At 46.3% G+C, this 13,051-nt stretch overlaps 1 protein-coding gene and 1 pseudogene across 1 annotated transcript in view; both read left to right on the top strand.

Annotated features, from left to right (window-relative positions):
- Positions 1-12,091, top strand: part of CDK12 (cyclin dependent kinase 12) — a 46,068-nt gene extending 33,977 nt beyond the window's left edge. Inside the window, exon 14 of the mRNA XM_073683414.1 lies at positions 11,038-12,091. Coding sequence (XP_073539515.1) covers positions 11,038-11,720 — 683 coding nt within the window. The 3' untranslated portion in view covers positions 11,721-12,091. The remainder of the gene's footprint in view (positions 1-11,037) is intronic.
- Positions 4,574-7,257, top strand: LOC141270794 (uncharacterized; annotated as a pseudogene).
- Positions 12,092-13,051: the final 960 nt, after the last annotated feature.

Below are 13,051 nucleotides of genomic sequence, written 5' to 3'. Positions count from 1 at the left end.
TCTGACCACTTATAGGTCTACTGCAGAGAAAACATGGATTCTTTCACACTGCAGCAAGCAGTCTAGTAAGTGATACATTGCTGGAATCAGGGTCTCTTCCCCCTACATCCTGCTTCTCTCAACTAACAACAAAAAACTGCTGACAGATTCCCTATAAGTAATAGAATATTGCTAGGATATGACATTGCTATATGATAGATGGAGGTCCAACCTCAGGGATGATTACTGATCCTGAGAAAGAAGGGGATACAGTGCTTATGTAGTTCTGCTTCCGTTCAGAGACTGCAGTCTAGCTTTTTCCAGTGGGTGGGTAGGGCTTCTGTGCAATGGTAACTTGGAAGGGCACACAGCATTGGATTGCCTTCAGTCTTTAATCAGTATCAGGCCCAGTGGTCAGACCCCACCAATTATAAAGTGATGAAATAGTCTTGTAATTTGCCATCACTCTGAGAAGGGGAATCCCTTTTTAAATCCTTCCTGCACTTCCTAATGGGCTACCAATAGTGATGAGCAAAAGTGCTCATTACTCGAGTTAGCCCAGGGTGCTTGGGTATGCGCACAGTATCGTGGGTGCTCGAGTGACATGTTCATGTCACTGCGGCTGCTTGTTTTGAAACATGCGTGGATTGCCCGTATTTGTCAGGCAATCCCTGCATGTTTTGTGGCTGTCAAACACCCGCTAAACATGCGGTCTCGGGGACTCAAACATGTCACTTGAGCACCCGCTATACTCTGTGCATACCCAAGCAAACCCTAGTAACGAGCACTTGTGCTAATCACTAGTTACCAGTCCTGATACGATGCAATAGAGAAGTATTTGTGTGGTGAAGTCTAATGTCGAGCGAGCGTGTTCAGATAAGGTGTTATCCGAGTATCTTGTAGTCCTCTGCTAATATGCTCGAGTTCCCTGCGGCTGCATGTTTTGCAGCGGTAGACAGACGCAGCACATTCAGGGCTTGCCTGTTTGTTAGGCAATCCCCGCATGTGTTGCTTTTGTCTACCGCCACAAAACATGCAGCCGCAGAGGACTACAAGATACTCTGATAACACCTTAACCAAACACGCTCTCTCAACACTAGTGAAGTCGCATTGTGGGACCTTCAATGACTTGTGGGCTGTTTAACATCTGAAAATGTATGGCCAGTCTGTAAATGTTTCTGCAAGGATGTTGTGGAACGTCATTGCAGAGTCAGCAGCCTCATGGAGATCATGCAGATACAGGGAACCGGCTGTAAGAGATGGCTTGGACTTCCAATAGTCTTCGTAATTGCTGTATACTCATTACTGAGCAAGTTCTGTTTACTACACACTATATTAAGCATTGACAGTGCTACACTTCCTGGCCCAGCAATCATGACTGCTGGAAGGGAACAGGAGCCGCAGGGTCCTAGCAGACCCAGATCAGCTCTGCAGTGCAGGCAGGAGGCTGAAATTGCCAAGTAACTGGTGCTTATATTCCAGCCCTAGTTGCAAGGAAAATTGGCAATATTATAGTATGTAAATGTTGAAACCCTCAAAGATTTTTTTATGACTTTATAGAGGGTGGAGGCACAATCTATGAAATAATTGGAAAAAATATAAGAGCAAGAAAAAAAATACAATTAAAAAACGCCGCTGCCAGTCCAATTCACTATTTCTAGGTCTGCCTCCTGATAAAAAAATATATTGGTGATCCTTTGTGGTGTTTAAATGTATATTTAAAAAAAAAAAAGTGAAACGCAAACTACAATTAACTTTGTTAATATTTTTTCCTTGATATTGGCATAAAATATAAATTAAAAATGACCTCCTGTCTTGCAAAAAAGGCAAAAATGATTTCAATAACTGATCAAGTAAAACTTATTTTTTTTTTCAAAGCTCTTAAAATTGCATATATGAAAAAAAAAAAAAACTAAAATGACGCTGGGCATGAACAAAAAAATGGCCCAGCGTTGTACTTTTTAAAAAAATAAAGTAAAAAATAGCTTTTCTCTATTGCTTCATTGGGGATACAGGAAATCATGGGTGTATGCTGCTGCCACTAGGAGGCAATAAAAAGTTAGCTTCTCCTCAGCAGTGTGCACACCACTGACTGGCATTAAGTTAATCAGTTTAACTTAGTGTCAGTAGGAGGTGGACACGGGTCTTTTACTAGACCCAGATCTACCTTGGTTTTCGCCGTTTTTCTTGTAATGTCTCTTTTCTTTTTCAGAAGGTGCTTCTCCTGGATTACCTCTGGAGGGATACAGTGTGCGACGGTCACACTGTACTCCCATGTAGAGGCTGTGAGTACGGCGTGTACTGCCACCCCGTATCCTCATATGCCGATCGGCCAGGACCCCATCCCCTAACACTTCAAGCGTGTTTAGGTGATCCGATCGTCAGTCCTCGCCCCCCTCTCTTGCCCGCTCACCCACCAGATCCTGACGGTTTCAGGAGGGCCGGATATCTTCAGACCCATTTTATCTTCAGGGATGGAGAGGTACTTCCTTCTCTTTATCAGGTTCCCAGTTCAGAGGTGACGAGGAGAAGAGGAAGATGAAGAAGACAGAAGATTCAAGGATACATGTTGGGGCTGCTTTTTATTGTGTGTGTGGAGCATCATGTTGGATGTGTGTGTGTTTTTTATACTTTCTTATTACAGGAGCCCCTCTTTCCTGTGCTTTTCCGCAGCATGTCCACCCTGGGCATGATGGCTTGGGCTCTGGGCCCTTTCCGGAGCATTCTTCAGGACTCCGTGACGTACTTCCCACTTCTGGCAGTCCCACTTTTCAATCTAGGCCCAGGCTACATTGTGGCCTAGTTGCGGCGGTTAGCCCCCCCGCCTTGTCCTCACGCGAGCTCTATCCTGCCCAATGTAACCGCGCCCCCTCCTTCTCCTCCTTTGGCCGCCCCCTCCCTCAGGCCCCATCGTACAGGGCTCTATCATCCAGGCCCTCTTTCAGTGGCACGAACTCTGCGTGCTCTTTTTATCGCAGGGGGCCCTCCTCTTCCTCCTGCTTCCCCCTGCCACCGCCATTTACCGGCACCCGGACAGCCTACGGTCTCCCTGAACCCTGCGGTTACCCTGAGCTCTCACAAGAGCATCTCCAGCAGTGTTCCCACAGACTACAGGCAACAGATCTTCAACCTCTCATCGCTTCTCTGGGTAAGCTCTGCGCAGCAGACTGACACTTTCCTCAGCATCTCTTTCCTGTCCCCTAACATCTGGCATCAGTTAGTGTCTCTCTTTCTCTTTCTATCATGTCCAAGTCTAAAGGAGATTGCTCTTGCCCTCCGGCCTCTACTACTCTTTGTCTGTTCTTCATGTAAATGCAGACTCCCTTCAGGTCAGACTTCTTCCTTATGTCAGGACTGCAGCAATCCTCCCGCCCCTGCTTCCCAAGAGGCCCCCACTGCGTCTGGAGAGTGTGTTCTCCCTATTCCGGGGTGGGCGACTTACCTGTCACAGTCTGTCGCAGACCTTACCAGGGTTTCTCAGACCCTGATATCTGCCCTAGACAGATTACCTAACTCTGCTTCTGCCACTGCTAGCTGATCACAGGAACCCCCGGCTCATCCTACCAAAATTAGCCATAAGAGATCTAGGAAGGAAGACCGCTCCAGGTCCTCCTCTCACTCCTCCCGGTCCTTCCCGGCGGCCAGCCTCTTCTTCACGGTCCTCATCCCCTGCCTTACCTGCTGAGTCAGACTCTGATACGGTTACAGAACCTGACTCTGGCATAGATTCCAACCAGGCCTCTAACATGCGGGACATAGTTCATAGTCTTATTGCAGCGGTCAACCAAACCTTTAAAATTAAAGGTATTTGCTGATCATAAGGAATTTGAAGAGGTCCTTTTTAGGGAGCGTGAATACCTGACCATATGCTTTCAGAGAGGGTAACGTCTCCGCACCCTGTATCCCTTTGCCTCTGACCTTACTTAGAAGTGGACCTCATCACCTACAGTGGATCCTCCAGTCTCTACCGACATTGTACTTCCTCTTACGGACCGGGCATCCCTTAAGGACTCAAATGACAGGCTCATAGTCGTTTGCCAAATCAGCCTTTGAAGCGGCTTCTTCCACGTTGTGCCCTGCCTGTGCCACCACATGGGTGTCAAAGTCCATCTCTGCATGGGCTAAGCAACTTCATCAAGGCATCCCCACTGGAGCTCAGCCTGAGAAGTTGGCTGATTTGGCGAACCAGATCTCTCATGCTTGAAAGTACGTGGTCTCTGCTTCGTTGGACGGCCCTTCATGTGCCGCCCAAGTAGCCAGTAATACGGTGGACATACAGTACAGACCAAAAGTTTGGACACACCTTCTCATTTAAAGATTTTTCTGTATTTTCTTGACTATGAAAATTGTACATTCACACTGAAGGCATCAAAACTATGAATTAACACGTGGAATTATATACTTAACATAAAAGTGTGAAACAACTGAAAATATGTCTTATATTCTAGGTTCTTCAAAGTAGCCACCTTTTGCTTTGATGACTGCTTTGCACACTCTTGGCATTCTCTTGATGAGCTTCAAGAGGTAGTCACCGGAAATGGTTTTCACTTCACAGGTGTGCCCTGTCAGGTTTAATAAGTGGGATTTCTTGCCTTATAAATGGGGTTGGGGACCATCAGTTGTGTTGTGCAGAAGTCAAGTGGATACACAGCTGATAGTCCTACTGAATAGACTGTTAGAATTTGTATTATGGCAAGAAAAAAGCAGCTAAGTAAAGAAAAACGAGTGGCCATCATTACTTTAAGAAATAAAGGTCAGTCAGTCCGAAAAATTGGGAAAACTTTGAAAGTGTCCCCAAGTACAGTTGCAAAAACCATCAAGCGCTACAAAGAAACTGGCTCACATGAGGACCGCCCCAGGAAAGGAAGACCAAGAGTCACCTCTGCTTCTGAGGATAAGTTTATCTGAGTCACCAGCCTCAGAAATCGCCGGTTAACAGCAGCTCAGATTAGAGACCAGGTCAATGCCACACAGAGTTCTAGCAGCAGACACATCTCTACAACAACTGTTAAGAGGAGACTTTGTGCAGCCGGCCTTCATGGTAAAATAGCTGCTAGTAAACCACTGCTAAGGACAGACAACAAGCAGAAGAGACTTGTTTGGGCTAAAGAACACAAGGAATGGACATTAGACCAGTGGAAATCTGTGCTTTGGTCTGATGAGTTCAAATTTTAGATCTTTGGTTCCAACCACCGTGTCTTTGTGCGACACAGAAAAGGTTAATGGATGGACTCTACATGCCTAGTTCCCACGGTGAAGCATGGAGGAGGAGGTGTGGGGGTGCTTTGCTGGTGACACTGTTGGGGATTTATTCAAAATTGAAGGCATAATGAACCCGCATGGCTACCATAGCATCTTGCAGCGGCATGCTATTCCATCCGGTTTGCTTTTAGTGGGACCATCATTTATTTTTCAACAGGACAATGACCCCAAGCACACCTCCAGGCTGTGTAAGGGCTATTTGACCAAGAAGGAGAGTGATGGGGTGCCACGCCAGATGACCTGGCCTCCAGAGTCACCAGACCTGAACCCAATCAAGATGGTTTGGGGTGAGCTGGACCGCAGAGTGAAGGCAAAAGGGCCAACAAGTGCTAAGCATCTCTGGGAACTCCTTCAAGATTGTTGGAAGACCATTTCAGGTGACTACCTCTTGAAGCTCATCAAGAAAATGCCAAGAGTGTGCAAAGCAGTCATCAAAGCAAAAGGTGGCTACTTTGAAGAACCTAGAATATAAGACATATTTTCAGTTGTTTCACACTTTTTTGTTAAGTATATAATTCCACATGTGTTAATTCATAGTTTTGATGCCTTCAGTGTGAATGTACAATTTTCATAGTCATGAAAATACAGAAAAAAAATTCTTTAAATGAGAAGGTGTGTCCAAACTTTTGGTCTGTACTGTATGCAGAACCATCTGGCTAAAGGCATGGCAGGCGGACTTGTCCTCTAAAATGTCCCTTACTAATCTGCCTTTCCAGGGATCAAGGCTCTTTGGTACCAAGCTCCTTCCACAGGCAAAACCTCGTCGCCCCCCCCTTCCACCCCGGAACGTAGGTTTCGTTCCTTTCGGCGTTTTTCATCCTCGGATGAACCCTCATGCCACGAGAGACCGCTGGCACGCTAAATTCAAAAAAGGGCTTCCTTTAAACCAACACAGTCATGGCGTCCCCGCAATGCACAAGGCAGATTCTTCAGGGCCCGAACAGGCAGATTCTCCTCTGCATGACTCACTATCACCCAGGGACTCCTTCATGCTGGGCGGTCGTCTTCTGTATTTCAAGGACGTCTGGCTAGCTTCCGTCGAGGATGCCTGGGTCAGAAAAGTTGTATCTTCAGGATACAAGATAGATTTTGTTTCACGGCCCTGAGACCGTTTTTTCGAATCCTGTCCCCCAAGGGATCCTTCTCTTGTCCCGGGTTTTTTTGCAGCCATTGCTTCTCTCCTCAAATCAGGCGTCATTGTTCCTGTCTCTCCACAGGAACGTTTCACAGGCTTCTATTCGAACCTCTTCGTGGTTCCATAGAAGGACGGGTCCGTTCGACCCATCCTGGATTTAAAATTACTGAGCAGAAGGGTCCGTCTTCGCCATTTCAGAATGGAATCCCTTTGTTCAGTAATAGCTTCCATGGAGTTGCAAGAGTTCCTGTGCTCTATATGCATCCAAAACGCCTACCTCTATATCCCTATCTTCCCAGGACACCACAGGTAACTGCGCTTTGCGGTACGTCAAGACCACTTCCATTTGTCGCCCTGCCGTTCGGCCTCTCTACTGCTCCCAGAGTCTACACAAAGATAATGGCAGTGGCAATGGCCCTTCTTTGAGTCAGGGGCCTAGTGGTCATTCCCTATCTCGACGACCTTCTCGTCAAGGCTCCATCCTTTTCTCTCGTCCAGGAAAGTCTTTCCATCGCTCTCGATACTCTGTCCTATCTCTGCTGGCTAGTCAACAGGGAAAAATCCTGTCTTGTTCCTACCCAGCGTCTAGTCTTCCTCGGCATTCTATTCAACACCTCTCAAGCCAGGGTGTTTCTTCCCAGGAAAAAAAGGACAGCCCTCCAACGCGGTGTTCGCTCTCCTCAAGCCCCCGACCTTTGTCTCTTCGCTCGGCTATGGCAGTTCTGGGAAGGATGGTGGCGGTGTCGGAGGCGATTCCCTTCGCGCAATTCCACACCAGGCCGCTTCAGCAAACCATTTTGTCTCAGTGGAACAGATCTGTCCCTTCTGTGGACCGCCTGGTTATGATTTCATACCGGGTCAGGACATCCCTGAACTTGTGACGGTCTTCCCCTTTCACTCATCAGGGCCAGTCCTTCCTCCCCGTTCACTGGCAGGTGCTGATGACTGTCGCCAGCCTCCTCGGCTGGGGAGCGGTGTTCTGCAACCTTACGGTCCAGGGACGTTGGTCGCAGGAGGAGTCCTCTCTGCCAATCAACATCCTAGAGATCATGGCCATTCTTCTGTCCGTTTGTCACTGGCAGAACCTTCTCAGGAGCCTGCCAGTTCCACCAGGGAGGGACCCGGAGTCCCTTGGCATTAGCCGAGGTCTTAAGGATCCTTCTTTGGGCAGAGAGCAGGATTCCGGCTATATCCACGGTGCATATTCCCGGAATAGAGAACTGGGCCGCCATTTTTCTCAGTCGCAAGGGTCTCGCGGCGGGGGAATGGTCTCTACATCAGGAGGTCTTCCTTCAGATTTGCCTGAGGTGGGGCACACCGGATGTGGATTTCATGGCGTCCCGGTTGAACAGGAAGGTGACACAGTTCATCTCCAGATCTTGCTAACCCCTCGCTGTGGGAGTTGACGCGCTGGCGATACCCTGGTTTCAGTTCGCGCTTCCTTATCTGTTTCCACACCTTCCCCTTCTACCCCAATTGCTGAAGAAGATCAAAGCAGAGGGGGTGCCTGTCACCCTGATCGCCCCGGATTGGCCTTGGAGGTCCTGGTACACAGAGATCGTCAGTCTTCTCGCAGACGCCCCTTGGAAGCTTCCAGACAGGCCAGATCTGCTTTCCCAAGGCCCTATCTTCCACCGGAATTCTCAGTTGCTTGATTTGATGGCGAGACTGTTGAAACCGCGGTATTAAGAGCGTCGAGTTTTTCAGAACGAGTGGTCCAGAAGATGATCCGGGCTAGGAAGTCTTCATCGTCCCGAGTATACTACCGGACCTGGAAAGCTTTTTTTCCTTTGGTTTCAGAGTAGTCACACTGTGCCTATGAGATTCTTCCTTCCGTCGATTTTGGCCTTCCTTCAGGCCGGGCTTGACGCTGGACTTGCTCTCAGCTCCTTGAAGGGCCAGGTCTCTGCGCTTTCTATTCTTTTCCAGAAAAACTTGGCTTATCGCTCTCAGGTAAAAACCTTTCTTCAGGGAGTGGCTCACGCAATTCCTCCCTACCGAACGCCAGTCGATCCCTGGAACATCAACTTGGTCCTGGAGGCTCTCAGGAGTTCCCCCTTTGAACCTCTGCGAGAAGTGTCTCAGTCCCATCTTTTTTGGAGGGTGTTTTTTCTTATGGCAATCGCTTCCATCCGGCGCATGTCGGAGCTGGCGGCTCTCTTGTCGATCCCCTTTTCTGATTCTCCACCAAGCCAAGGTAAGGTGGTCTTGAGACTGGTGCCTTCTTTTCTCCCCAAGGTGGGTTTCCACCTTTTCACCTCAATGAGGACATCATCCTCCCTTCTTTTTGTCCGACTCCGTCTCACCCTCTGGAACATTCTCTGAATAGGTTGGACCTTGTCAGAGCAGTTTGGGTTTACCTGGCTAGGACTGCTCCTTTCTGGAGGACGGATTCCCTCTTTGCTATCCCTGAAGGAGTGTGGAGAGGCCTTCCGGCTTCCAAGGCTCGCTGGATCCGGATGGCAATCCTGGAGGCGTACCGGAGTAAGAACCGGATTCCTACCCAGGGGATTAAGGTCCACTCTACCTGAGCAGTGGGCGCCTCCTGGGCGGTTCGTCATAGGGCATCCGCTCTACAGCTTTGCAGAGTGGCAACCTGGTCCTCTATCCACACTCGCCAAGTTTTACAGGGTTCATACCTACGCTTCGGTAGATGCCAGCGTAGGTAGGATAATCCTGCTGTCGGCAGTGGTTAGTTCTCCGACCTTAATGGAGTTTGGAGTTTTTTACTGCTTTTCCCCTCCCCAGGGACTGCTTTGGGACATCACATGGTTTGCTGTGACCCCCAATGAAGCGATAGAGAAAACAGGATTTTTGGTTACTTACCGTAAAATCTGTTTCTCGGAGCCTTTATTGGGGGACACAGCACCCGCCCATTTTGACAGCTGTACTAACTATTATTGTTATGTTATAGTTTGAATTTTTTTTTATAACTCTCTGTTTAATGTTGCTTCTTCTACTGCTTGTACACAAACTGATTAACTTAATGCCAGTCAGTGGGATGTACACGGCTGGGGAGGAACTAACTTTTTTTGTCATAGTGTCAGCCTCCTAGTGGCAGCAGTATACACCTATGGCTTACTGTGTCCCCCAATGAAGGCTCCGAGAAAGAGAGCTTTTACGGTGAGTAACCAAAAATCCCGTTTTCATGAGGAAATTGTATAATGAAAAAAAATGAAACTTATACTATAAAGTGTACAGCATAAAAGTAAGAGTACCAGCATTGCCTTTTGAAATTCTTTATTTTTTTGTTTCTGCCTCCCAAAAATAACAGTTCGGCGCACTAATAATATAGCTTTTTGTAAAAAATAATTTGTACTGCAGAAAACAAGCCTTCATACAGGTATGTCAGCCTAAAAATAAAAATGTTAGTGATCTTGCAATGTGGATAAAAAATATGATCTGGTGCACTGACAAGTAATATACTGGTCATAGAAGGTGATGTAGAGTATAAGAGATTGGCTGCATGTAGCAATAATTGGGTAGGACAGGTATGTAATTGGGAAGTGAGTAGTGTAAGAATTCTTGGAGAATTTGTAACTTTCCAAGGAACACCGAACATAGATGAAGAAAAATGTAAGTGACACAGTGCTCAGCTCGTTACTTTTACTCCTATGTCTTAGCGATTGATTGGTTGGGATCCAAGTGCCGAGACCTCAATCAAAACTTTTGACACGTCAAGTTTTCTGAAAAATAAGAGCTGTATAAAAATAAAAATTGCACTATGATTTGTTGCTTGGGGTAATACAAATAGGTTTTTCTTTCATAATGGGCAGAACTCCGAGCTCGCATTGTGCTCAGAGTGGAAGTGATGACGACCAGTTACCTGACTGCTGAGGCCACTAATTGACTGCAGGATCAGGTTGACTGGTGATCAGGACGTCTTCTCTTTCAGTCCAGCAGAAACAGTTGAAGCGTCAGTGCTGGAGCTGGGGGCAGATATCTGGGGTAATTGTGGTTTTTTTGGCTTCTTCTAGAGGCATCCTAACCCACAGCTAAATTTAATTAAAAAAAAGAAAAAAAAATGCCTTAATTCCCCAGAATGTCAGAATATCTGACCTTATTATAGGGATTTTCTGGTTATCCTAGTTAATATCTATCCATAGAATAGGTCATAGCTATTAGACTGTTGGGTCTGACACCTGGGATCCCCACAACTACCAGAATGGGAGTGCCGTGTCCCTTTTGGAGTGGTGTATGAGTGCTGCCGCTCCACAATCTGTGGACTTGATAGGATAGTCTGTACGGTGTGTGGCCAGCGAGCAATATATTGCATTTTTTTGCTTTAGTTTTCTCATTGACTCGACTGAGAAAAAACAAATTTAGAATAAATGTATTTCTATGCTCCTTATGAGAGATAATGGTGCACAGATCATTGAATATTAGACTAGGCTCTTGTTAGTTTAGATCAGGGCTCTGTACACTGGCGCTCCCTGGGATACGCTGTCTTTATAACAGGGGAGCTGGCAGAACACAGGTAAGGGGGATTGTTCACTATATATTGCCCTCCCGCACAAATATTTGCAGTTACTATTTAGTAGTCTAGCTTGTAATGTATTCTATAATGTCGTGCTCTCTTTTGCATTCACAATCTGTGTGTGCTTCCATGTGTAAATGTGTTTTTTTTTTTTTTTTTCTGTTATCTATATGCATTTTTAAAGATGGTGTCAAAGGAGGTAACCTTTCCCCAGCTTCTCACCCTCGTATCCTGCCACCAGAAAAGAGACCACCTGAGCCACCAGGTCCCCCTCCTCCACCGCCCATTCCAGAGGCAGATGCGGATCCAGTGGTCTCAACCGCCCCGATTCAACAATTAACTCCTTCTGAAGCGGACCCAGACCCTGTGAAAGGGGTTAGAGACGGTCACAGACTACCCTCAGAATTTTCCCGACAACCGTCCTCCAGGACTTGCAGCTCTGAGGGCCCAGAGGATGTATATAATGTAGGCTCTGATGACAGAGACTCAGGGCAGACACTTGGGGAGTGTTCCCCTCAGTCAGTAGCTAAAAGCAGGACATTCCCAGCACAACTGGGGGACACAAGTGGTTACCAGGGAACAGGATCCCTACAATTCCCAGGGGATCAAGACCTCAGGTTTACAAGGGTCCCTCTAGGAATGCACTCCGGCACAGTGCCTCCAACTGGACAAATAGAGGGGAGCAGTAACAGTTCTCACCTTTACCAAGAAGCCAAAATCTCTAATTACAATGAGTTGGGGTCAGAGACTGCAGCAGCAGGTACAAACCAAACTTGGGTTGACCCTTCTCAGGCTTTCAGCAAGGCATACAGAGCACCAACCCGTGCAACTCCAAGAGGAGGCCGGGGACGAGGAGTCCCTTACTGAAATCCAGTGACTTTGCCATGAAACCTCCATCCTTCCAATCTACTTCCCATAAGGGTGACAGATGCTATGTGGCTGATTGTAATGGCTGCAATTCTTCTATACCCACAGAGCCTTGAAATTTAGTTGGGATTGCAAAAAGGGGTGTGAGATAAGTGGTGCCGACTTGAGAATGGTTCATTGCTGCTCCACCGATATGTGTTGGACACCTCAATCTTTTGACTTAGTTTATTCATCCCGTATTCATTTTTCTATTTTGTGACGGTTCATCAGAAATGGCAAGTATCCATGTTTTAAGATGGTTATGGCAGGCTGTGTAATACAGGTTATGTGTTTTAAGTATTCTCCTGTGCCAGTAAAGGGCTCACCATGCTGATTCTGTTGCATATAGACCCTTATTGCGATTTAAGTGGTAAGTTTTATCGCTCAGGAAACAAACAGGAGAGAGGCCACATGAATACAGCTGGCTGTGTAAAACATGTTTTTTTTGTTGTTTTTTTATGCCCATTTTTTTTCTTTTCTTGTGTCATAAACTGCTGGAATATACTTACAACTTCTCACTGTTCTCTAATCTGTGCCACTTTTTCATTTACCTCAAATTTGGCAGAGAATCGTCTGACTTTAGGGAGATCTGCGAAAACAGACTGGACAGGTATTATTGCTAAGCCCTTTTAAGTTTATTCTTTACGTTTGTTTTGTTTTTTTTAGGGCTTTTTAGGCCACTGTGACTGAAATTCCACGTTTTTGCCTCCCCTTTTTATTTCCTATGAAATGCAATTGACATCGTGAAAGGTTTTTTTTTCTTTTTTTGTTTTAAGCTGTTGAAAGGGCCTAGATCAATAAACACAAATGGCTAAAATGAAATTTGGTGTTTTTACATGGTTACTAAGTGAATTTGCTGTTGCAATCCTGTATTGTTCATTTATTATAATGGTAAGACCGCATACACTGTATTCATCCCAGACTCCTTTTTTTTTGCAAATTTGGAGAAATATGTTACGATTGGACAGATTTATCAAAACTGGTATGTAGAAGAAGTGGAGCAGCCAGGCTGGTTTCACACCACCAACATTCATGGTCCAAATACAGACTATATGATGTCAGGACCGGCCCTGGGTCTCCTGATCTGAGTTTTTCAGCCTCCTAGACGTCCTATATAAGGCTATCGAGTTTGGGTCAGGAGTCCATTCCTTACATCACGCTCCGTACTTGCACAGTGAATGTCTGATGTGTGTATTTGGCCTTATTGCACAGGTGACAAATTTTTTACTTAAAGAGGCTTCAAAGAAAAAAAATATAAAAAGGAATCTAGTTGCTTTGGGCAACAGTACTTT

This window comes from Phyllobates terribilis, unplaced genomic scaffold (genome assembly GCF_046119375.1).
Source record: "Phyllobates terribilis strain yellow unplaced genomic scaffold, ASM4611937v1 Scaffold_5__5_contigs__length_657084704, whole genome shotgun sequence".
Lineage (NCBI taxonomy): Eukaryota > Metazoa > Chordata > Amphibia > Anura > Dendrobatidae > Phyllobates > Phyllobates terribilis.
Note: the sequence above shows the minus strand (reverse complement) of the source record. Positions and strands in the feature narration are given on the sequence as shown.